General features: G+C 45.7%; 1 protein-coding gene across 1 annotated transcript in view; it reads left to right on the top strand.

Moving 5' to 3' along the window:
- The window catches only part of LOC144497123 (tenascin-R-like), a 291,741-nt gene that overhangs the window by 88,162 nt on the left and 176,473 nt on the right, over nucleotides 1–27,106 (top strand). The window contains exons 8-10 of the mRNA XM_078217919.1: nucleotides 14,655–14,798; nucleotides 16,023–16,142; nucleotides 17,703–17,846. Of these exons, the coding sequence (XP_078074045.1) occupies nucleotides 14,655–14,798; nucleotides 16,023–16,142; nucleotides 17,703–17,846 (408 nt within the window). The remainder of the gene's footprint in view (nucleotides 1–14,654; nucleotides 14,799–16,022; nucleotides 16,143–17,702; nucleotides 17,847–27,106) is intronic.

The following is a 27,106-nucleotide window of genomic DNA, read 5'->3' on the forward strand; positions in this document are numbered from 1 at the left end:
AGTACAGGCTGGAGGGCCGAAGGGCCTGTTCCTATGCTGTAATTTTCTTTGTTCTCTTTGTTCTTTGTTCTATGATTGAGGTGTATAAGGTTATGAGAGGTATGGACAGGTTGAATAGGAAGCAACTATTCCCCTTGGTTGAGGGGTCAATCACGAGGGGGCATAGTTTTAGGGAGAGTGGGACAAGATTCCGAGGGGATTTGAGAAAGAAAACTGTCGAGAATCTGGAATGCACTGTTGGAAACCGTACAACCTTCAAACAAGTATTTGCACTTGGAATATCATAATATTCAAAGAAATGGGAGCAGTGATGGAAAATCGTATTAATGCAGGCTTGGTGCAGACTCGATGAAGAAAGCAAAGTCAATATAGTCACTGCTGTGGGCAGGTGACGGGAATATCTCTCCAGAAAGTTCTCTGAATTAAAATCTGAGATTGGAAACATAGAAACATGGAAAATAGTGGGCCATTGGGCCCTTGGAGCCTGCTCCACCATTCATTTTGAGCATGGCTGATCATCAAATTCAATATCCTGATCCTGCCATTGCTCCCCATCCCCCACCTCCATATTCATTGATGCCTTTAGCACCAAGAGCTATATTTAATTTCTTCTTGAAATCAAACAATATTTTGGGTTCAACTACTTGCTGTCCTCGTGAATGCCACAGATTCATCACTCTTTAGGTGAAGAAATTTCTCCTCACCTCACTTATCCTCAAATTATGAATATTCTTTCTGAATCTACTTTGTTTAATTCTGTTAAAATTTTATAAGTTTCTGTGAGAACCCCCTTCACTCTTCTGAACTCCAATGAATATAATCCAGAGTGACTTAGTCACTTAGTCATATGACAGACCTGCCATCCCACGAATAAGCCTGATAAACCTTTGCTGCACTCCCTCTATAGCAACGACACCCTTCCTCAGATAAGGACACCAAAATTGCACACAACACTCCAGGTGTGGCCTCACCAACACCCTGTACAATTGCAGCAAAACATTCCTATTCCTATAATCAGATTCTCTTGCTATAAAGGCCAACATACCATTTGACGCCTTTACTGCCTGCTGTACCTGCGCACTTACAAAAGAACAAAGAACAATACAGCACAGGAACAGGCCCTTCGGCCCTCCAAGACTGCGCCGCTGATGTGCCCAACTAGACCATTCATTTGTATCCCAGTCTGTTCATGTGGCTATCTAGATAAGTCTTAAATGATCCCAGCGTGTCCGCCTCAATCACCTTGCTTGGCAGTGCATTCCAGGCCCCCACCACCCTCTGTGTAAAATACGTCCCCTTGACATCTGTGTTGAACCTTGCCCCCCTCACCTTGAACCCGTGACCCCTTGTGTTCGTCACCTCTGACCTGGGAAAAAGCTTCCCACTGTTCACCCTATCTATGCCCTTCATAATTTTATACACCTCTATTAGGTCGCCCCTCATCCTCCGTCTTTCCAGGGAGAACAACCCCAGTTTACCCAGTCTCTCCTCATAGCTAAGACCCTCCATACCAGGCAACATCCTGGTAAACCCTTTCTGTACTCTCTCCAAAGCCTCCACGTCCTTCTGGTCGTGTGGCGACCAGAACTGGACGCAGTATTCCAAATGTGGCCTGACCAATGTTCTATACAGCTGCAACATCATATGCCAACTTTTATATTCTATGCCCCGTCCAATAAAAGCAAGCATGCCTTCTTCACCACCCTCTCCACCTGTGTTGCCACCTTTATACACCCAGATCCCTCTGTGTGTCTATACTCCTGATGGTTCTGCCATTTATTGTATAGCTCCCCCTTACATTAGATCTACCGAAATGCATCACTTCGCATTTATCTGGATTAAATTCCATCTGCCATTTCTCCGCCCAATGTTCCAGCCTATCTATATCCTGCTGTATTCTCTGCCAATGTTCATCACTATCCACAACTCAAGCAATCTTTGTGTCGTCCGCAAACTTACTGATCACACCAGTTACATCTTCCTCCAAATCATTTATATATATCACAAACAGCAGAGGTCCCAGTACAGAGCCCTGCGGAACACCACTAGTCACAGACCTCCAACCGGAAAAAGACCCCTCCACTGCTACCCTCTGTCTTCTATGGCTAAGCCAGTTCTCCATCCATCTAGCTCGCTCACCTTTTATCCCGTGAGATTTAACCTTTTGCACCAGCCTGCCATGAGGGACCTTGTCAAACGCTTTACTAAAATCCATATAGACGACATCCACGGCCCTTCCCTCGTCAATCGTTTCTGTCACCTCCTCAAAAAACTCAACCAAATTTGTGAGGCATGACCTCCCTCGTACAAAACCATGCTGTCTATCGCTAATGCGATTATTCAGTTCTAAATGCGCATATATCCTATCTCTAAGAATCTTCTCCAACAACTTCCCTACCACGGACGTCAAGCTCACTGTTGAAGCGGAAACTTTTCCTGCTTCTTGACTGTGAAAGATAGACTCTACAAAATTTGTTTTGTCAATATAACAAGCATTTATTTACTAATACCCCACTGGGTGGACCCCACTGTGGTTCCCAGTGAGCATGTCTGCAGTAAGTGTTGGTTGCTTGAGGAACTCCGGCTCAGGGTTGATGAGCTGGAGTCTGAGCTTCAGACACTGCGATATATCAGGGAGAGGGAGAGTTACCTGGACGCTGTGTTTCAGGAGGCAGTAACACCGCTTAGACTAACTAATTCAGCCGGGGGTCAGGGACAAGAGGGTGTGGCTGCGAGTGAGGCAGGTAATGGGATCCAGGAGGTAGAGTTCCAGGAGCCTCAGTCCCTGAATCTGTCCAACAGGTTTGAGATTCTTGCTCCCTGTGTGGACGGGAACGGGGACTGCAGGGAGGATGAGCAAACTGCCCACGGCACCGAGGTACAGGGAGCCGTTCAGGTGGAGGAGGAAAAAAGAAATGTCGTGGTAATTGGGGATAGTGTAGTTAGGGGCATTGACACTGTTCTCTGTGACCAGGATTGAGAATCCCGAAGGTTGTGTTGCCTGCCTGGTGCTCAGGTTCAGGATATCTCATCTGGGCTGCAGAGGAACTTGGAGTGGGAGGGTAAGAATCCAGTTGTAGTGGTCCACGTAGGTGCCAACGACATAGGTAGAACAGGAACAGAGGTTCTGTGGAGGGAGTATGAAAAGCTAGGAGCCAAATTAAAAAACAGAACCAACAAGGTGGTAATCTCTGGATTACTACCTGAGCCACAAGCAAATTGGTGCAGGGTAAATAAGATTAAGGAGGTAAATGCGTGGCTCAAAGATTGGTGTGGGAGGAATGGGTTTGAATTCATGGGACATTGGCACCAGTATTGGGGAAGATGGGACCTGTTCTGATGGGATGGTCTTTGTCTGAATCGTGCTGGGACCAGAGTCCTGGCGAATCGTATAACTAGGGCTGTAAATAGGGCTTTAAACTAAATAGTTGGGGGGAGGGTTCAGGGGTTTTTTTAACTGGTCGGTGCAACATCGTGGGCCGAAGGGCCTGTTCTGCGCTGTAATGTTCTATGTATGGGGAATTACAAAATCAAAGGTAAAGGAGAGGGTACGAGTGCAGGTTAATGATGAGGACATTCATCTAGTTAAAGGAGTCAAGGGCTCAGGCAGAATAAAAAAGGTGACAAACACAAGAAGGGAGGTGGTCAACGCAGTGCAAGGAGATGGTCTGGGGAAGGATAACCAGTTTGCGACAGGTAGGGACAGAGCATGCAATCAAAAGAATGCACTAACAAATTGGGTCCATCTCGAGGCTAGCATAAAGACACTTTACCTGAATGCACGTAGGATTCGAAACAAAGTGAATGAGTTGATGGCACAAATCAGTACAAATGGGTATCATCTGGTGGCCATTACAGAAACGTGGTTGCAGGGTGACCAGGACTGGGAACTGAATATCCAGGGGTATCAGACAATTCGGAAGGATAGACAGGAAGGAAAAGGAGGTGGGGTAGCTCTGTTAATTAAAGATAACATCAGGGCGGTAGTGAGAGATGATAAAGGCTCTAAGGAGCAGAATGTGGAATCGTTGTGGGTGGAGATAAGGAATAGTAAGGGGAGAAAGTCACTGGTGGGCGTGGTCTATAGGCCCCCAAATAATAACTTTGAGGTGGGTCAGGCTATAAACAAGCAAATAATGGATGCATGCAAAAACGGAACAGCAATAATCATGGGGGATTTTAACCTGCATATTGATTGGTTGACTCAAGTCGGACGTGGTGGACTTGAGGAAGAGTTCTTAGAATGCTGTCGGGATAGTTTCCTCGAACAGTATGTTACAGAACCTACGAGGGAGCGAGCTATCTTGGATCTGGTCCTGTGTAATGAGACAGGTAAAATTAATGATCTTCTTGTGAGGGATCCTCTTGGAATGAGTGATCACAATATGGTTGAATTTCTAATACAAATGGAGGGTGAGAAGGTAGGGTCCCAAACCAGTGTCCTCTGCTTGAACAGAGGGGAGTACAATAGGATGAGGGCAGAATTGGCTAATGTAGACTGGGAGCGCAGACTAGTTGGTAGGACAGCTGAGCAACAGTGGCGGATTTTTAAGGAGATTTTTCTCAGTACTCAGCAAAAATATATTCCTGTGATAAAAAAGGAATGTAAGAAAAGGGATAACCAGCCGTGGATAACTAAGGAAATAAAGGAGAGTATTAAATTAAAAACCGATGTGTACAGAGTGACCAAAACTAGTGGGGAATTAGAAGATTGGGAAAGCTTTAAAAAACAACAAAGAACTACTAAGAAAGCGATAAAGAAAGGAAAGATTGATTATGACACTAAACTAGCACAAAATATAAAAACTGATAGTAAAAGTTTTTACAAATATATAAAAAGGAAAAGAGTAGCTAAAGTAAATGTTGGACCCTTAGAAGATGAGAAGGGGGATTTAATAATGGGAAACGAGGAAATGGCCGAGGCCTTAAACAAGTTTTTTGTGTCGGTCTTCATGGGAGAGGACACAAATAGCTTACCGAAAATTAATGGTCGTGGGACTGTAGGGGGTGAGGTCCTTAAAACGATTACTATTACTAAAGAGGTAGTGCTTGGTAGGTTAATGGGACTAAGGGTAGACAAGTTCCCAGGCCCGGATGGAATGCATCCCAGGGTACTGAAAGAAATGGCAGAAGTAATAGCAGATGCGTTGGTTGTAATTTATCAAAATTCGCTGGACTCTGGGGAAGTGCCGGCTGATTGGAAAACAGCTAATGTGACGCCACTGTTTAAAAAAGGAGGTAGACAAAAGGCGGGTAACTACAGGCCGGTTAGCTTAACGTCTGTAGTTGGGAAAATGCTGGAATCCATCATTAAAGAAGAAATAGCAGAACACCTGGAAAAAAATGGTTCGATCAAGCAGACGCAGCATGGATTCATGAAGGGAAAGTCGTGTTTGACGAATTTACTGGATTTTTATGAAGATGTAACGAGTGCAGTTGACAGAGGGGAACCGGTGGATGTGGTGTTTTTGGATTTCCAGAAGGCATTCGATAAGGTGCCTCACAAAAGGTTGCTGCAGAAGATTAGGGTACACGGAGTTGGGGGTAAAGTGTTAGCGTGGATTGAGGATTAGCTATCTAACAGGAAGCAGAGAGTTGGAATAAATGGGTGCTTTTCTGGTTGGCAGTTGGTGACTAGTGGTGTGCCGCAGGGATCAGTGCTGGGGCCTCAACTGTTTACCATATACATAGACGATCTGGAGGAGGGGACCGAGTGTAGGGTAACCAAGTTTGCGGATGATATAAAGATGAGTGGGAAAGCAAATTGCGTGGAGGATGCGGAAAGTCTACAGAGAGATTTGGATAGGCTAAGTGAGTGGGTGAGGATCTGGCAGATGGAGTATAACGTTGACAAGTGTGAGGTTATCCACTTTGATTAAAATGAAAAGGGAGGCGTACGTTAAGTCCAGGCAACTGAAAACAGATGCAGCTCTGGAGGAATACAGAGTATAGTTTGGGCGACACGGTAGCACAGTGGTTAGCACTGCTGCTTCACAGCTCCAGGGACCTGGGTTCGATTCCCGGCTCGGGTCACTGTCTGTGTGGAGTTTGCACATTCTCCTCGTGTCTGCGTGGGTTTCCTCTGGGTACTCCGGTTTCCTCCCACAGTCCAAAGATGTGCAGGTTAGGTTGATTGGCCATGCTAAAATTGCCCTTAGTGTCCTGAGATGCGTAGGTTAGAGGGATTAGTGGGTAAATGTGTAGGGATATGGGGGTAGGGCCTGGGTGGGATTGTGATCGGTGCAGACTCGATGGGCCGAATGGCCTCTTTCTGCACTGTAGGGATTCTATTCTATTCTATTCTAGTAGGAAAGAACTCAAACGGGGAGTTAGAAGGGCAAAAAGAGTTCACGAGATGTTCTTGGCAGGCAGGATTAAGGAGAATCCTAAGGCATTCTATTCATACGTTAGGAACAAAAGAGTTGTCAGGGAGAAAATCGGACCTCTCAGGGACAAAGGAGGGGAATTATGCTTAGAACCCAAGGGAATTGGGGAGATCCTAAATGAATACTTTGCATCGGTATTCACGAAGGAGAGGGACGTGTTAACCGGGAATGTCTCGGAGGGAGGTGTTGACCCGTTAGAGAAAATCTCCATTACAAGGGAGGAAGTGTTAGGTTTTTTAGGGAACATTAAAACTGACAAAGCCCCAGGGCCTGAGGGCATCTATCCTCGACTGCTCAGGGAGATGAGAGATGAAATTGCTGGGCCTCTGACGGAAATCTTTGTCGCTTCTTTGGACACAGGTGAGGTCCCTGAGGATTGGAGGATAGCGAATGTGGTGTCGTTGTTTAAGAAGGGTAGCAGGGATAACCCGGGAAATTATAGGCCGGTGAGCTTGATGCCCGTGGTAGGGAAGTTGTTGGAGAGGATTCTTAGAGACAGGATGTATGTGCATTTAGAACGGAACAATCTCATTAGTGACAGACAGCATGGTTTTGTAAGAGGGAGGTCGTGCCTTACAAATTTGGTGGAGTTTTTTGAGGAAGTGACAAAAACGGTTGACGAAGGAAGGGCCGTGGGTGTCGTCTATATGGATTTCAGTAAGGCATTTGACAAAGTCCCACATGGCAGGTTGGTTAAGGTGGTTAAGGCTCATGGGATACAAGAAGAGGTGGCTAGATGGATGAAGAACTGGCTTGGCCATAGGAGACAGAGGGTAGCGGTCGAAGGGTCTTTTTCCGGCTGGAGATCTGTGACCAGTGGTGTTCTGCAGGGCTCTGTACTGGGACCTCTGCTATTTGTGTTATATATAAATGATTTGGAAGAAGGTGTAACTGGTGCTATCAGCAAGTTTGCGGATGACACGAAGATGGCTGGACTTGCGGATAGCGAAGAGCATTGTTGGGCAATACAGCAGGAGATAGATAGGCTGGAAAATTGGGCGGAGAGGTGGCAGATGGAATTTAATCCAGATAAATGCGAAGTGATGCATTTTGGAAGAAATAATGTAGGGAGGAGTTATACAATAAATGGCAGAGCCATCAAGAGTACAGAAACACAGAGGGACCTAGGTGTGCAAGTCCACAAATTCCTGAAGGTGGCAACACAGGTGGAGAAGGTTCTGAAGAAGGCATATGGTATGGGGGCGGCACGGTAGCACAGTGGTTAGCACTGCTGCTTCTCAGCTCCAGGGTCCTGGGTTCGATTCCCGGCTCGGGTCACTGTCTGTGTGGAGTTTGCACATTCTCCTCGTGTCTGCGTGGGTTTCCTCCGGGTGCTCCGGTTTCCTCCCACAGTCCAAAGATGTGCGGGTTAGGTTGATTGGCCAGGTTAAAAATTGCCCCTTGGAGTCCTGAGATGCGTAGGTTAGTGGGATTAGCGGGTAAATATGTGGGGGTAGGGCCTGGGTGGAATTGTGGTCGGTGCAGACTCGATGGGCCGAATGGCCTCCTTCTGCACTGTAGGATTTCTATAATTCTATTCTAAGAACATAAGAACATAAGAAATAGGAGCAGGAGTAGGCCATCTAGCCCCTCGAGCCTACCCCGCCATTCAATAAGATCATGGCTGATCTGACGTGGATCAGTACCACTTACCCGCCTGATCCCCATAACCCTTAATTCCTTTACCGATCAGGAATCCATCCATCCGCGCTTTAAAGATATTCAGCGAGGTAGCCTCCACCACCTCAGTGGGCAGAGAATTCCAGAGATTCACCACCTTCTGGGAGAAGAAGTTCCTCCTCAACTCTGTCTTAAACTGACCCCCCTTTATTTTGAGGCTGTGTCCTCTAGTTTTAACTTCCTTACTAAGTGGAAAGAATCTCTCCGCCTCCACCCTATCCAGCCCCCGCATTATTTTATAAGTCTCCATAAGATCCCCCCTCATCCTTCTAAACTCCAACGAGTACAAACCCAATCTCCTCAGCCTCTCCTCATAATCCAAACCCCTCATCTCCGGTATCAACCTGGTGAACCTTCTCTGCACTCCCTCCAATGCCAATATATCCTTCCTCATATAAGGGGACCAATACTGCACACAGTATTCCAGCTGCGGCCTCACCAATGTCCTGTACAGGTGCATCAAGACATCCCTGCTTTTATATTCTATCCCCCTCGCAATATAGGCCAACATCCCAATTGCCTTCTTGATCACCTGTTGTACCTGCAGACTGGGCTTTTGCGTCTCATGCACAAGGACCCCAGGTCCCTTTGCACGGTAGCATGTTTTAATTTGTTTCCATTGAGATAGTAATCCCATTTGTTATTATTTCCTCCAAAGTGTATAACCTCGCATTTATCAACGTTATACTCCATTTGCCATATCCTCGCCCACTCACTCAGCCTGTCCAAATCGCTCTGCAGATCTTCTCCGTCCTCCACACGATTCACTTTTCCACTTATCTTTGTGTCGTCTGCAAACTTCGTTACCCTACACTCCGTCCCCTCCTCCAGATCATCTATATAAATGGTAAATAGTTGCGGCCCGAGTACCGATCCCTGCGGCACGCCACTAGTTACCTTCCTCCAACCGGAAAAACACCCATTTATTCCGACTCTTTGCTTCCTGTCGGATAGCCAGTCCCCAATCCACTTTAACACACTACCCCCAACTCCGTGTGCCCTAATCTTCTTCAGCAGCCTTTTATGGGGCACCTTATCAAACGCCTTTTGGAAATCCACAAACACCGCATCCACCGGTTCTCCTCCATCAACCGCCCTCGTCACATCTTCATAAAAATCCAACATGTTCGTCAAGCACGACTTTCCCCTCATGAATCCATGCTGCGTCTGATTGATCGAACCATTTCTATCCAGATGCCCTGCTATCTCCTCTTTAATAATGGATTCCAGCATTTTCCCTACTACAGACGTTAAGCTGACCGGCCTATAGTTACCCACCTTTTGTCTCCTTCCTTTTTTAAACAGCGGCGTAACATTAGCCGTTTTCCAATCAACCGGCACTACCCCAGAATGCAACGAGTTTTGATAAATAATCACTAACGCATCCACTATTACCTCTGACATTTCTTTCAATACCCTGGGATGCATTCCATCCGGACCCGGGGACTTGTCCACCTTCAGTCCCATTAGTCTACCCAGCACTGCCTCTCTGGTAACATTAATTGTATTAATTATTTCTCCTGCTGCCAACCCTCTATCGTTAATATTTGGCAAACTATTTGTGTCCTCCACCGTGAAGACCAACACAAAAAACTTATTTAAAGACTCAGCCATATCCTCATTTCCCACTATTAACTCCCCCCTCTCGTCCTCCAAGGGTCCAACATTCACTCTAGCCACTCTATTCCTTTTTATATATTTATAAAAACTTTTACTATCATTTTTTATATTAATTGCTAGCCTAGCTTCATAGTCTATCCTTCCTTTCTTTATCGCTTTCTTAGTCTCTCTTTGTTGTTTCTTAAATTTTTCCCAATCACTTGTTTCTCCACTATTTTTGGCCACTCTGTACGCAGCTGTTTTTATTTTAATACTCTCCTTTATTTCCTTCGTTATCCACGGCTGGTTCTCCCTTTTCTTACAATCCTTGTTTTTTGCTGGAATATATTTTTGCTGAGAACTGAAAAGGATCTCCTTAAAGATCCTCCACTGTTCCTCAGCTATCCTACCTGCCAGCCTGCTCTCCCAGTCTACCTTAGCCAATTCATCCCTCATCCTATCATATTTCCCTCTGTTCAAACAGAGGACACTGGTTTGGGACCAAACTTTCTCCTCTTCCATCTGAATCAGAAATTCGACCATATTGTGGTCACTAGACCCAAGAGGGTCCTTCACAATAAGATCCTTAATTCTACCTACCTCGTTACACAATACCAGATCCAAAATAGCTCGTTCCCTCGTCGGTTCCGTAACATGCTGTTCAAGGAAACTATCCCGACAGCATTCTAAGAACTCTTCCTCCATTCCACCCTTACCGACTTGAGTCTGCCAGTCAATGTGCATGTTGAAGTCCCCCATGATTATTGCCGTTCCGTTTTTACACGCATCCCTTATCTGCTTGTTTATAGCCCTCCCTACCTCAACATTATTATTTGGGGGCCTATATACCACACCTACTAGTGTCTTTCTCCCTCTACTATTCCTCATCTCTACCCATAATGATTCCACGTTTTGTTCCTCAGAGCCTATGTCATCCCTCAGTACTACCCTGATATTATCTCTTATTAATAGCGCGACCCCACCACCTTTTCCTTCCTGTCTATTCTTCCTAAACGCCTGATACCCCTGGATATTCATCTCCCAGTCCTGGTCACCTTTCAGCCACGTTTCTGTAATGGCCACTAGATCGTACCCACTTGTGCTGATTTGCACCATCAACTCATTTACCTTGTTCCGAATGCTTCGTGCATTCAGGCAAAGTGTCCTTATTCCAGCTTTTATCTGGACCCGCTTTGATGAGTCGCGAACACCCTCTCCCTCTACTCCCTTATCTAAATTACCGCCTTCATTCACTTGCACCCTCTCCTCTACCATTAATTTTGTAATTCCCCTTACCCCTGCATCCTCCCCCCCATCAATTAGTTCCTTGGCAATTGCTTGCCTTTATAGGACGGGGTATAGAGTATAAAAGCTGGAGTCTGATGATGCAGCTGTATAGAACGCTGGTTAGGCCACATTTGGAGTACTGCGTCCAGTTCTAGTCGCCGCACAACCAGAAGGACGTGGAGGCGTTAGAGAGAGTGCAAAGAAGGTTTACCAGGATGTTGCCTGGTATGGAGTGTCTTAGGTATGAGGAGAGATTGAATAAACTGGGGTTGTTCTCCCTGGAAAGATGGAGAATGAGGGGAGATGTAATAGAGGTGTACAAGATTATGAAGGGGATAGATAGGGTGAACGGTGGGAAGCTTTTTCCCAGATCAGAAGTGACGATCACGAGGGGTCACGGGCTCAAGGTGAGAGGGGCGAAGTATAACTCAGATATTAGAGGGATGTTTTTTACACAGAGGGTGGTGGGGGCCTGGAATGCGCTGCCAAGTAGGGTGGTGGAGGCAGACACGCTGACATCGTTTAAGACTTACCTGGATAGTCACATGAGCAGCCTGGGAATGGAGGGATACAAACGATTGGTCTAGTTGGACCAAGTAGCTGCACAGGCTTGGAGGGCCGAAGGGCCTGTTTCCTGTGCGGTACTGTTCTTTGTTCTTTGTTCTTTGGACTATTATTTAAATGGTGAAAAATTACAACATGATACTGTGCAGCGGGACCTGGGGGTCCTTGTTCATGAATCGCAAAAACTCAGTTTGCAGGTGCAGCAGGTGATCAAGAAGGCAAATGGAATGTTGGCCTTTATCGCGAAGGGGATGGAGTATCAAAGCAGGGAGGTCTTGCTGCAATTGTACAAGGTACTGGTGAGGCCGCAACTAGAGTAGTGTGTGCAATTTTGGTCCCCTTATTTGTGGAAGGATATATTGGCCTTGGAGGGAGTACAGAGAAGGTTCACCAGGTTGATCCCGGAGATGAGGGGGTTAGCTTATGAGGAGAGATTGAGTAGATTGGGCCTGTACTCGTTGGAGTTTAGAAGGCTGAGAGGAGATCTTATAGAGACATATAAGATAATGAAGGGACAGGGTAGAGGCAGAGAGATTTTTTCCACTTAGAAAGGAAACAAGAACTAGAGGACACAGCCTCAAAATACGGGGGAGTCAGTTTAGGACAGAGTTGAGGAGGAACTTCTTCTCTCAGAGGGTAGTGAATCTCTGGAATTCTCTGCCCATTGAAGCAGTGGAGGCTACCTCATTAAATATGTTTATGTCACAGGTAGATAGATTTCTGATCAATAAGGGAATTAAGGGTTATGGTGAGCGTGCGAGTAAGTGGAACTAAACCACTATCAGATCAGCCATGATCTTATTGAATGGCGGGGCAGGCTCAATGGCTAGATGGCCGACTCCTGCTCCTATTTCTTATGTTCTTAATAACTGTATGCAGTATATGGCTGAGTATATGGTTGATACAGCTGCTGATTCTTCCACAAGTCCGCAATTACACAGAGAAACGGTTCAGTATTTATACATAATTATTATCAGTTTTCGTGACCCGAGCATATTCAGGAATTCAATTAGTAATAGAATCGTGAGCAATATCATTAATCAGGTTTTAACTTGTTGACCTCCCAGAACTTGTTGTCCCATTATTCATACCCTCATCTTGTCCTTTGATGGAACAGAAGAAGGTTGGTTACTCCTTCGTCCCTGACCTTATCTTGTTTTATTTACTCATACAGCCTTATTAACTCTTACAAGGGTCTGGCATTTTGAAATAGCTTTGGTCAGCCGTTCTTTATATTGTAACAAATAGTTGACCAATTTTCCCATCATGCCCTTACTTAATTCGTACAACTTCACACACTGGCCTATAATTACCCGGGTTATCCTTGCTACCCTTCTTAAATAATGGGACCACATTTGCTATCCTCCAATCCTCTGGGACCTCACCTGTGTCCAGTGAAGAGACAAAGATTTCTGTTAGAGGCCCAGCAATTTCATCTCTTGCCTCCCTGAGGAGTCTAGGATAGATGCCACCTGGCCCTGGGTATTTGTCTGTCTTAATGTTTCCTAAAAAAACTAACACTTCCTTGTAATTGAAATTTTTTCTAACGGGTCAACACATCTCTCTGAGACAATACCAGTCAACATGTCCCTCTCACTGAGTATCCACCTTTCTCAATTTACGCCCTTTCAAATAATAATTTGCCTTCCTATTATTGCTACCAAAGTGAATAACCTCACATTTATCCACATTATACTGCATATGCTCACTCACTTAGCCTGTCCAAATCATGCTGAAGCATCTCTGCATCCTCCTCACATCCTCCCACCCAACTTTATATCATTTGCAAACTTGGAGATAATACATTTAGTTTCCTCTTCCAAATCATTAATATACAATGCAAATAGTTGGGGTCCCAGCATAAATCCCTGTGGTACCCACTCATCACTGCCTTCCACTCAGAAAAAGACCCATTTATGCCAATTCTTTGCTTCCTATCTGCTAATCAGCTTTCTATCCATTTCAAGGCACTACCGACTATCCCATGCACTTTAACTTTATATAGTACTCTGCTATGTGAGACCTTGTCAACAGCATTCTGAAAGTCTAAATAATCCAAATCCACCGGTTCTCCTTGATCAACTCTACATTTGAAAATAGTTTCTCCATTCCTTTACAGAAATTTAATTTCAAATGTGCACTTCCGACCAATCCTGTAATTATTGTTGCTGTTTATAGCATACTTCTTGGTGGAGTTAATTTCTAATTCGGAAATAAGTTGACTGGGGATAAAGGTGCACGATGATTAGCACTGCTGCCTCACAGCGTAAGGGACCTGGGTTTGATTCCGGCCTTGGGTGACTGTGTAGGGTTTGCACGTTTTCCCGTGTCTGCGTGGGTTTCTTCCGGGTGCTCCAGTTTCCTCCCACAGTCTAAAAATGTGCAGGTTAGGTGGGTTGACCATGCTAAATTGCCACTTACTGTCCAAAGATGTGTAGGTTATGTGGATTGGCCATGGTAAATGCTCAGGGTTGTGGAGATAGGGTGGAGGGAGTAGGAAGCTCTGTCAGTGAGTTGGTGCTGACTCGATGGGCTGAGTGGTCTCGTTCTGCACTGGGATTCCATGATTCTATGATATTGTGATCTCCAATAGTATCAGGAAGGCTCATTCATGCTGTTGAGACTTAATGCAGGACAAGACTTAGAAAAATCCATAACTCATGGGGAGTGACATGTCGAGGCTGGCGGGCAGGGGTGGATAGAATCATAGAAACCCTACAGTGCAGAAGGAGGCCATTCGGCCCATCGAGTCTGCACCGACCACAATCCCACCCAGGCCCTACCCCCACATATTAACCCGCTAATCCCGCTAACCTACGCATCTATGGACTCTAAGGGGCAATTTTTAACCTGGCCAATCAACCTAACTCGCACATCTTTGGACTGTGGGAGGAAACCGGAGCACCCGGAGGAAACTCACGCAGACACGAGGAGAATGTGCAAACTCCACACAGACAGTGACCCGAGCCGGGAATCGAACCCGGGACCCTGGAGCTGTGAAGCAGCAGCGCTAACCACTGTGCTACCGTGCCGCCCCATAGGGGGGTCATGTACCAGAATTTACTATCTTGGTAATGTTGATTCATAAAGTTACTGCCTGCTTCCTGTTGACTGAGTGTCCCTGTCTCTGTGTTTCAGCTCCAGTGGAGAGTGTGAACATTGAATCCTATCTAACTGAATATACACTGAGTGACCTGCAGCCAGCAACTGTGTACGAAGTGAATTTAAAGACAGTGCGAGGCCTCACAGAGAGTCAGCATGTCTCAAACACATTTCAGACAGGTCAGTAACTGAATGCTGCCAATACTAAGATGGTATCGAGGGATATAGGCCAAATGTGGGCAATTGGGACTAACTTTGTGGTTAAAAACTGGGCAGCATGGTCAAGTTGGGCTGAAAGGCCTGTTTCCATACTGTAAACCTCTCTGACTCATACCCAATGAATCAGCCTGTGATCTCTGCTCATCTCCTGTTACACTCTGTCTTGCTGCGCTCATGCTGGGCAATGGGAAAGGGTGCTCTGGCTCAGGAGGACAAGAGGATTGGAAGTACCGCAGGGCTGAAAGAGCTTCCATTGCCGATATTGGTGAGCATGTTGAATGTTCAGCAAAGTTAGAAAGTGGCCAAAACACGGAATACATTTACTGAAGTGTGACTGTTCAACAGGGAGAGGTCACTGTTCAACAGTGAGGGGGTCAGTGTCCAGTGAGTGGCCAGTGTGGGGTCAGTGGCCAGTGTGGGGTAGTGATCGGTCAGTGTCCAGTGAGGGGTAGTGATCGGTCAGTGTCCAGTGAGGGGTAGTGATCGGTCAATGTCCAGTGAGGGGTCGGGATTGGTCAGTGTTTCGTGTGGAGTAGTGATCGGTCAGTATCCAGTGTGGGAAGTGATTGATCTGTGTCCAGTGTGGGGAGGTGAGGGGTCAGTTTCCAGTGTGGAGTCAGTGTCCATTTGGGGTCATTGAGGGATCAATGTCCACTGCTGTGTTAATGAGGGGTTAGCGCCTGGTGTAAGCCCAGTGATCAGTGTCCAGTGTGGGGTCTGCAAGATGTCAGTGTTCAATGTGAAGACAGTGAGGAGGTCAGTGTTCAATGTTGGCTCGGTCCAGTGTGGGGTAAGTGAGGGGTCATTTCCAGTGTGCGGTCAGTGATGGGTCAGTTTACAGTTGGGTGTCAGTGAAGTGTCAATGTCCATTGTGGGGTCAGTGAGGGGTCGGCGTCCAGTGTGGCGCCAGTGAGGGGTCAGTACCCAGTGTGGGGTCAGTGAGGGTTTGCTATGATTTTGATTTTCAACAGACTGTAGTTTTTTTGAACATTTTCATTGTTTCTTTATCTCTTTTCCTTAGTTATTTTTGCCACTATGTTTTTTTGTCTCTTTCTAAGTCTTGCCTGTTCTGTCCTCATTCATTTGTCAAAGGCTTCATATAAGTTTTAGGTTTTTATTGGAATGTGAATACTCACTCTCAGTCTGAATGGTGTTACGATCACTATTTTCCACATTCATTTCCAGCTATGGATAAGCCACTTGCTGTGCAGGTTGTCAATATGACTCCCACTGAGGCTGTGCTTGAGTGGATTGCACCTCAGGCCATGGTGGAGAATTATGTCATTGTTTTAACTCACAACCAAGGTAGGTGCTGTATCCTAGATTTCAGATTGTATTTTCTTATGTGTACTGCCACCCCGCACCCGCACCCCCCCCCCCTCCCCCCCCCCCCTCCCCCCCCCCCGCCACCTCCCCGCTCCCCACCCAGCTTCTAACATCCCTCTAGCCTCTGTAACCAAAAGAGAAAAGGCTGGGAAATCTCAGCAGGTCTGGCAGCAGTTGTAAGGAGAGAAAAGAGCTGACATTTCGAGATGACTCTTTGTCAAAGCTCAAAGGCACAGCAAGTGGGAGATATACGGTAAGGGAATGAAAGGTGAGTCATAGCCACAAAAGCAAGGGGAAAGGCTGCTAATGGCAGTCCATAGGGAGAATAAAGGGTGTGAATGGCCAAACATCTCGATGTGGTCTCCTCTCTATCGGAGAGACCAAATGTAGACTGGGTGATTGCTTTGCGGAGCACCTTCGCTCTGTGCACAATCAGGACCCTGACTTTCCGGTTGCTTGTCATTTTAACACATGATCCTGCTCCCATGCCCACATGTCTGTCCTTGGCCTGCAGCAATGTTCGAGTGAAGCTCAACGCAAATTGGAGGAACAGTATCTCATCTTCCAGCTCGGCACGTTACAGCCTTCCAGTCTCAACTTCAAATTCAGCAACTTCAGATGATTAGCTCTATCCCACCTCGGGACCCTTTTGTTTTCATTTTATTTAATTTTCAGCTGTTCTCTACCACTTATTTCTTTATTGTCTTTCTTTGTTTTCTTTCCCACCCACTCTTTTCCCCTATTTCATCCCCTCTTTTCTGATCTTTTCTCCCCTTTTGCTTCCCCTTTCCCCCTTTTTCTCCGTTTTATCTCTCTCCCACCCATCTCCCCTCTCCTGCCACATCTTCATCTGTCACAGCTTACCCTCTGATTTCAGCTTCTCTGTTGTTTGGCCTTTCACACTTTTTATTCTTTCTATGGACTGCCATTAGCAGCCTTTCCCTTTTTTGGTTGGTTATGAATCATCTTTCATTCTCTCATCGTACCGTATAAATATCTCCCACTTTCTACTTCTTTTAGCTTTGACAAAGGGTCATCTGGACTCGAAACGTCAGCTCTTTTCCCTCCTTACAGATGCTGCCAGACCTGCTGAGATTTTCCAGCATTTTCTCTTTTGGTTTCAGATTCCAGCATCTGCAGCAATTTGCTTTTTATCCTCTAGCCTCTGTACTCTGTGCATATATACTGCCCCTGGATTCTTCCTGCACTCTGTTTTCTTAGTGCATATACTGTGTGCTCTCATTATTCCCTTCCTATACGTTCATTGTATTATCATTTTATTTTCACTGTACACGCTTGTGAAGTCTGTCTGTACACCTACTGTACCGACTGGAATCATCCTGTACTTACACTGCACTCTCCCTGTCTCTGAAAATATTCTCTGTGTACCTGCCCTTTATTCTGCTGTTTGTGTACTCTGTGTGCTCTCTGTGCATTCTCACCGTACCTACTCTTTACTGTGCTGTTTGTGTTCCCCCTCTACTCTCTGCGCTCTCCCTGCGTACCCTCTGCTGATTTATACTCTCCTTTTGATTCCAGTTGTTGCTGACACCATTCTTGCTGATGGAGTGACCACACGCTATTGGCTGAGCAATCTCCAGCCACTCACCAATTACTCTGTCACCGTCTACGCTGTCAGAGGCTCCATAACCAGCGCGTCTGTCTTCGTAAACTTCCTCACTCGTATGTAGCCCCTTCAATAATCCACAGTCCAGCAACAGATGCAGCCAGTAACACAGCATGATGAGGGAGCATATTCATAGATAGCATGCCTATAGATGTGGTCACTCTGCGGCATTAAAGTATGCAGGCGTGGGGACGCAGCAGGAATTGGTGACCATCAGGCAGCCAGTAAGAAACAAGCAGTAGTGCAGGAACCCAAGTGCATCTCAGTCTCTGACTAGCATTTGGTTCTTGAATAGTGATGGTTCATCTGAGAAGTGCTTCTCGAACCAAATCCTTGGCACCCTCAGCGGATCCTGGAGGCATAAAGAAGACAGAAAAGTGATAGTGATAGGACATTTAGCAGTGAGGGGAACAGACAAGCATTTCTGCACCCACAGATATCCGGGGTCAAGGATATTAGAGATTGGCTGCAAAGCTCTGAGGGGAAGGGGGGTGGGGTGGGGTTGCGTGCCCAGGTGATGGTCCACATTGGTACCAATGACATAGATAGAAAGGGGGATTCTGCAATCAGAATTTTAGGTGCTAGGGAGAAAATTAGCAAGTGGGATTTCAAATTGAGTAATCTCTAATACAAGCAAGTACAGGAATAGTAGAATGAAGCAGATAAATGCATGGCAGGAAAGATGGTGCAGGAGGGATGGCTTTAGATTGCTTGGACATTGAGATCAGCTCGGAACTGATTGGACAGGCTGGAGGGTTTCACCAAAATATAGCCAGTGTAAATTTCCTTGCAAAGTGACTTGCTGGTGCAACTGGGGAGAGTTTAAACTAACAGCAGTGATGTGGGAAGCAGGAGGTAAGATTAGAGTGGGATACCATGGTACACAGGGAATTGGGAGGGGCCTGCTAGCACCAGAGCAGGAAATATTAAGTTATTTGGTGGGCTCGGAATAAGAGGGACAAAATGGAGAAAGAGGATGTCACAGAGCGGTCAGGGGCAGAATCTATTTGGCGAGAGCTAAGGAACAAAAAAAGGTGCAATTACATTGCTCGGTATCATCTGGAGGTCACCAACTAGTGAGAGAAATGTATAGAAACAAAAGAATTCCTCGAGTGTATTCAGGAACACTTTCTTTGACAGTATGTTTCCAATGCTGCTCGACATAGTTCTGGAAAATGAGATGGGCCAATTGGAACAAGCATCAGGAGGAGAACGTTTAGGGAAGAGTGTTTATTATATCATAAGAGTTAGGCTGTTTATGGAAAACGACAAAGAACAATCCAGAGTTAGAATAATTAATTGTGGGAAAGCCAACTTCAATGGGGTAAGCACAAATATAGACTGAATAAAATGGAGTCAAAGGTTGGCAGGAAAAATGGTAGCTGATCAATCGGCTACCTTTGAAACGAGAGAACTTGGACATAGTCAATGTATAATTCCTCAAAAGGCAAAGGTAGGGCAAACAAATCCACAACTTCCTGGATGATGAAAACTATTTAAATTAAGATAAAGAAGAGGAAGTGCATTTATAACAAGTGTCAGGTAGAAAGTACAAGTGAGAACCAGGCCAAATATAAAAGGATAAGAGGGGAAGTGAAGAAGAAAATGAGAAAAGCAAAGAGGGAGTATGAAAAGAGATTGGCAGTTAACGTAAAAGGGAATCTCAAAGTCTTCTATAGGTACATAAAAAGCAAAAGGGTGTAAAAGGAGTAGAGCTAATTAGGGACCAAAAAGGGATTGACACATGGAGACAGAGGACACAGCTGCATTAAATGAATATTTTACATCTGTCTTTGTGAAAGAAGAAAATGTGATGGAGGCCATGATAATAGAGGAGGTAATTAAGGTGTTGGATAGGTTACCTGTACATAAAATTAATAAGGCATTGGCACGATGGTTAGCACTGCTGCCTCACAGTGCCAGGGACGCAGGTTCAATTCCGGCCTCGGGTGACTGTGCGGAGTTTGCACGTTTTCCCTGTGTCTGTGTGGGTTTCCTCTGGGTGCTCTGGTTTCCTCCCACTGTTCAAAGGTCTGTGGGTTAGTTGATTGGCCATGCTAAATTGCCCCTTAGTGTCAGGGAGCTTAGCAGGATAAATACATGGGGTTACAAGGATAGGGCCGGGGCGGGATTGTTCTCAGTGCAGGCTCAATGGGCTGAATGGCCTCCTTCTATACTGTTGGGGTTTCTATGATTCTATGACAGGATGAGATGCATCCAAAGATATTGAAGGAAGTGAGAATAAAAATTGCATCGGTGCTGGTTATAATCTTTCAGTCTTCGACTCAGGGAAAGATTGGAGAATTGCAAATGTTATGCACTGGTTTAAAAAATGGTGTTAGGGAAAGCTCAGCAAATACAGGCCAATCTGGTTAACATCAGTGAATCATAGAATCATAGAATCCCTACAGTACAGAAAGAGGCCATTCGGCCCATCGAGTCTGCACCGACCACAATCCCACCCAGGCCCTACCCCTATATCCCTACATATTTTACCCACTAATCCCTCTAACCTACGCATCTCAGGACACTAAGGGGCAATTTTAGCATGGCCAATCAACCTAACCCGCACATCTTTGGACTGTGGGAGGAAACCGGAGCACCCGGAGGAAACCCACGCAGACACGAGGAGAATGTGCAAACTCCACACAGACAGTGACCCAAGCCGGGAATCGAACCCAGGTCCCTGGATCTGTGAAGCAGCAGTGCTAACCACTGTGCTACCGTGCCGCCCTGGTGGTGGAGAAAGTTCCAGAAACAAGAATTCAGGACAACATTAATAGTCACATGGACCAATTTATTAATGAAGAGAAGCCAGCATAGATTTAACAAGGGAAAATCACAATGAGCTGGAGATTTTTAAAGAGATAACAGATAGGGTCGATGATGGTAACACTGTTGATGTGGTGTATATGGACAGTTAATTTAGTGCCACAGAACAAGCTTGTTAAAGAAGTTATAGCTCAGGAAACAAAAAGGGCAAGAGCAAGGGGACAGTGACTTCAGGGTGACAGGAAAAAGAGTAATGTTCAATTGATTTTTTTTCAGATAGGGAGATTTGCAGTGGAAGAATTGTGAACTGTGAGGAGAACAGAGCAGAACACCAAAAAATGATGGGGAAAAGGTTTATGGAAAAGAGGGAGGTTAAACAGATGTAATTAAACACATAGGATATGAAGTCATTCATTTGACAGAAAGAGAAAAATTAAATACATCTCTAAAACGATTGGGAGAGCAGAAGGACCTCACTAAAAATGTACATTGTGCATTGCAGATTAGATGCTGATTTGATGGGCCAAATAACCATTCAAACTAATTCCATCATCACTGTGAGCTCTCTCCCGCTCTCTAGATTCGAATATTAATGTGAGCTCTCTCTCTCTCGATTCCAATATCACTGTGAGTTCTCTCTCAACATTCCAATATCACTCTGAGCTCACTCGAGATTCCAATATCACTGTGAGCTCTCTCTAGATTTCAATATCACTGTGAGTTCTCTCTAGATTTCAATATCACTGTGAGCTCTCTCTAGATTTCAATATCACGGTGAGCTGTCTCCAGATTCCAATATCACTGTGAGCTGTCTCCAGATTCCAATATCACTCTGAGCTCTCTCTAGATTCCAATATCACTGTGAGCTGTCTCCAGATTCCAATATCACTGTGAGCTGTCTCCAGATTCCAATATCACTGTGAGCTGTCTCCAGATTCCAATATCACTGTGAGCTGTCTCCAGATTCCAATATCACTGTGAGCTCTCTCTAGATTCCAATATCACTGTGAGCTCTCTCTAGATTCCAATATCACTGTGAGCTGTCTCCAGATTCCAATGTCACTGTGAGCTGTCTCCAGATTCCAATATCACTGTGAGCTCTGAGCTCTCTAGATTCCAATATTACCGTGAGATCTCTCCAGATACCAATATCACTGTGAGTTCTCTCTAGATTCCAATATCACTGTGAGCTCTCTCTAGATTCCAATATTACCGTGAGATCTCTCCAGATACCAATATGATAGAAACGTAGAAACATAGAAAAGCTACAGCACAAAACAGGCCCTTCGGCCCCACAAGTTGTGCCGAACATATTAGGCCTTTTAGGCATATTAGACCTTTTAGGCCTACCTATAACCCTCCATCCTATTAAGTCCCATGTACTCATCCAGGAGTCTCTTAAAAGACCCTATTGAGTTCGCCTCCACCACCACTGACGGCAGCCGATTCCACTCGCCCACCACCCTCTGTGTGAAAAACTTCTCCCGAACATTTCCCCTGTACCTACCCCCCAGCACCTTAAACCTGTGTCCTCTCGTAACAGCCATTTCCACCCTGGGAAAAAGCTTTTGAGAGTCCACCCGATCTATGCCTCTCTACATCTTATATACCTCTATTAGGTCTCCTCTCATCCTATGTCTCTCCAAGGAGAAAGACCGAGCTCCCTCAGCCTATCCTCATAAGGCATGCCACTCAATCCAGGCAACATCCTTGCAAATCTCCTCTGCACCCTTTCAATCTTTTCCAAATCCTTCCTGTAATGAGGCGACCAGAACTGAGCACAGTACTCCAAGTGGGGTCTGACGAGGGTCTTATATAGCTGCATCATTATCCCCGGACTCCTAAACTCAATCCCTCGATTGATAAAGGCCAGCACACCATACACCTTCTTAACCACCTCCTCCACCTGCGGGGCCGATTTTAGAGTCCTATGGACCCGGACCCCAAGGTCCTTCTGATCCTCTACAGTACTAAGTCTTTCCCTTTATATTGTACTCCTTCATCCCATTTGACCTGCCAAAATGGACCACTACGCATTTATCTGGGTTCAAGTCCATCTGCCACTTGTCCGCCCAGTCTTGCATCCTATCTATGTCCCTCTGTAACTTCTGACACCCCTCCAGACTGTCCACAACCCCACCAACCTTCATGTCGTCGGCAAACTTACCAACCCATCCCTCCACTTCCTCATCCAGGTCATTTATGAAAATGACAAACAGCAAGGGTCCCAGAACAGATCCCTGGGGCACACCACTGGTGACCAACCTCCGTTTAGAAAAAGACCCATCTATACCCACTCTCTGCCTCCTTTGGGCAAGCCAGTTCTGGATCCACAGGGCAGCAGCCCCTTGGATCCCATGCCCTCTCAGTTTTTCTAGAAGCCTTGCATGGGGGACCTTATCGAACGCCTTGCTAAAATCCATATAAACCACATCTACCGCTTTCCCTTCGTCAATGTGTTTAGTCACATTTTTGAAGAACTCCACCAGGCTCGTAAGGCACGATCTGCCTTTGACAAAGCCATGCTGAGTATTCTTGAGCATACTAAACCTCTCTAAATGCTCATAAATCTTGTCCCTCAGGATCTTCTCCATCAGTTTACCAACCACTGAGGTTAGACTCACCGGTCGGTAATTTCCTGGGCTATCCCTCTTCCTCTTCTTAAAAATAGGAACCACATCCACAATCCTCCAATCCTCCGGCACCTCTCCCGTCTCCAGGACGCAAAGATCATCGCCAGAGGCTCTGCAATCTCTTCCCTCGCCTCTCAGAGTAACCTGGGGTACATCCCATCCGAACCCGGCGATTATCTATCTTGATGCCATTCAAAGATTCCAGCACAACCTCTTTGTTAAAATCCACATACGCAATCTTTTCAGTCCACCGCAAGCCCGCAGTACATCCACCCAGGTCCTTCTCCTCTGTGATTCCAATATCACCGTGAGCTCTCTCTCTTGATTCCAATATCACTGTGGCCTCTCCAGATTCCAATATTACTGTGAGCTCTCTGTCTAGATTCCATTCGCCCTGTGAGCTCTCTCTCTGGATTCCAAAATCACTGTGAGCTCTCTCTCTGGATTCCAATACCACTGTGAGTTCTCTCTAGTTTCCGATATCACTGTGAGCTCTCTCTCTGGATTCCAGTTTCACGGTGAGGTCCCCCTCTGGATTCCAATATCATTGTGAGCTCGCTCGATTCCTACATCACTGTGACTTAACTCTCTAAATTCCAATATCACTGTGAGCTCTCTCGAGATTCCAATATCACTGTGAGCTCTCTCCAGATTCCAATATCACTGTGAGCTCTCTCTCTCGATTCCAGTATCACGGTGAGTTCCCCCTCTGGATTCCAATATCATTGTGAGCTCTCGAGATTCCAACATCACTGTGAGTTAACTCTCTAAATTCCGATATCACTGTGTGTGAGCTCTCTCTCTGGATTCCGATATCACAGTGAGCTCTCTCTCCGGATTCCAATTTCAATGTGAGCTCTCTCTCCCTCTCGCTTCCAATATGAGTTTGAGCTCTCTCTCTCTAGATTCCAATATCACTGTGAATTCTCCCTAGATTCCAATATCACTGTGAGCTCTCCCCAGATTCCAATATCACTGTGAGCTCTCTCTAGATTCCAGTATCACTGTGAGCTCTCTCTCTCTAGATACCAATATCACTGTGAGCTCTTTCTAGAATCCAATATCACTGTCTCTCTCTTGATTCCAATATCACTGTGAGCTCTTTCTAGATTCCAACATCACTGTCTCTCTCTTGATTCCAATATCACTGTAATCTCTCTCTCTCTAGAAATCATAGAAACCCTACAGCACAGAAAGAGGCCATTCGGCCCATCGAGTCTGCACCGACCACAATCCCACCCAGGCCCTACCCCTCTATCCCTACATATTTACCCACTAATCCCTCTAATTTACGCATCTCAGGACACTAAGGGCAATTTTAGCATGGTCAATCAACCTAACCCGCACATCTTTGGACTGTGGGAGGAAACCGGAGCACCCGGAGAAAGCCCACGCAGACACGAGGAGAATGTGCAAACTCCACACACACACTGACCCAAACCGGGAATCGAACCCAGGTCCCTGGAGCTGTGAAGCAGCAGTGCTAACCACTGTGCTACCGTGCCGCCCTAGATTCCAGTATCACTGTGAGCTCTCTCTAGATTCCAATATCACTGTGAGCTCTCTTCCCATATTCTAATATCACCGTGAACGCTCTCTCTAGATTCCAATATTACTGTGAGATCTCTCTCTCTGGATTCCAGTATCACTGTGACCTCTCTCTCCAGATTCCAGTATCACTGTGACCTCTCTCTCGAGATTCCAATATCACTGTGAGCTCTCTCTCTCGATTCCAATATCACTGTGAGCTCTCTCTCTAGATTCCAATATCACTGTGAGCTCTCTCTCTCTTGATTCCAGTATCACTGTGAGCTCTCTCTAGATTCCAATATCACTGTGAGCTCTCTCCCCATATTCTAATATCACTGTGACCTCTCTCTCGAGATTCCAATATCACTGTGAGCTCTCTCTCTCGATTCCAGTATCACTGTGAGCTCTCTCTCTCGATTCCAGTATCACGGTGAGTTCCCCCTCTGGATTCCAATATCATTGTGAGCTCTCTCTAGATTCCACTATCACTGTGAACTCTCTCTGGATTCCAATACCACTGTGAGCTCCCTATATCTCGATTCCAATATCACTGTGAGCTCTCTTTCGAGATTCCAATATCACTGAGCACTCTCTCGATTCCAATATTACTGTGAGTTCTCTCTAGATTCCAATATCACTGTGAGCTCTCTCTCCAGATTCCAGTATCAAGGTATGGTCCCCCTCTGGATTCCAATATCACTGTGAACCCTCACTAGATTCTAATATCGCTGTGAGCTCCCTTTACATTCCAATATCACTGTGAACTCTCTCTTTAGATTCCAACATCACTGTGAGATCTCTCCCGAGATGCCAGTTTCACTGCGAGCTCACTTTCTAAGTTCCAATATCACTGTGAGCTCTCTCTCTCGATTCCGATATCACAGTGAGCTCTCTCTCCGGATTCCAATTTCAATGTGAGCTCTCTCTCCCTCTCGCGTCCAATATGAGTTTGAGCTCTCTCTCTCTCTAGATTCCAATATCACTGTGAATTCTCCCTAGATTCCAATATCACTGTGAGCTCTCCCCAGATTCCAATATCACTGTGAGCTCTCTCTAGATTCCAGTATCACTGTGAGCTCTCTCTCTCTAGATTCCAATATCACTGTGAGCTCTTTCTAGAATCCAATATCACTGTGAGCTCTCTCTAGATTCCAATATCACTGTGAGCTCTCTTTCTAGAATCCAATATCACTGTCTCTCTCTTGATTCCAATATCACTGTGAGCTCTTTCTAGATTCCAACATCACTGTCTCTCTCTTGATTCCAATATCACTGTGAGCTCTCTCTCTCTAGATTCCAATATCACTGTGAGCTCTCTCTCTAGATTCCAATATCACTGTGAGCTCTTTCTAGATTCCAATATCACTGTCTCTCTCTTGATTCCAATATCACTGTAAGCTCTCTCTCTCTAGAAATCATAGAAACCCTACAGCACAGAAAGGGGACATTCAGCCCATCGAGTCTGCACCGACCACAATCCCACCCAGGCCCTACCCCTCTATCCCTACATATTTACCCACTAATCCCTCTAATTTACGCATCTCAGGACACTAAGGGCAATTTTAGCATGGTCAATCAACCTAACCCGCACATCTTTGGACTGTGGGAGGAAACCGGAGAACCCGGAGAAAGCCCACGCAGACACGAGGAGAATGTGCAAACTCCACACACACACTCACCCAAGCCGGGAATCGAACCCAGGTCCCTGGAGCTGTGAAGCAGCAGTGCTAACCACTGTGCTACCGTGCCGCCCTAGATTCCAGTATCACTGTGAGCTCTCTCTAGATTCCAATATCACTGTGAGCTCTCTTCCCATATTCTAATATCACCGTGAACGCTCTCTCTAGATTCCAATATTACTGTGAGATCTCTCTCTCTGGATTCCAGTATCACTGTGACCTCTCTCTCCAGATTCCAGTATCACTGTGACCTCTCTCTCGAGATTCCAATATCACTGTGAGCTCTCTCTCTCGATTCCAATATCACTGTGAGCTCTCTCTCTAGATTCCAATATCACTGTGAGCTCTCTCTCTCTTGATTCCAGTATCACTGTGAGCTCTCTCTAGATTCCAATATCACTGTGAGCTCTCTCCCCATATTCTAATATCACTGTGACCTCTCTCTCGAGATTCCAATATCACTGTGAGCTCTCTCTCTCGATTCCAGTATCACTGTGAGCTCTCTCTCTCGATTCCAGTATCACGGTGAGTTCCCCCTCTGGATTCCAATATCATTGTGAGCTCTCTCTAGATTCCACTATCACTGTGAACTCTCTCTGGATTCCAATACCACTGTGAGCTCCCTATATCTCGATTCCAATATCACTGTGAGCTCTCTTTCGAGATTCCAATATCACTGAGCACTCTCTCGATTCCAATATT

Source organism: Mustelus asterias, chromosome 8 (genome assembly GCF_964213995.1).
Source record: "Mustelus asterias chromosome 8, sMusAst1.hap1.1, whole genome shotgun sequence".
In the NCBI taxonomy this organism is placed as follows: Eukaryota; Metazoa; Chordata; class Chondrichthyes; order Carcharhiniformes; family Triakidae; genus Mustelus; species Mustelus asterias.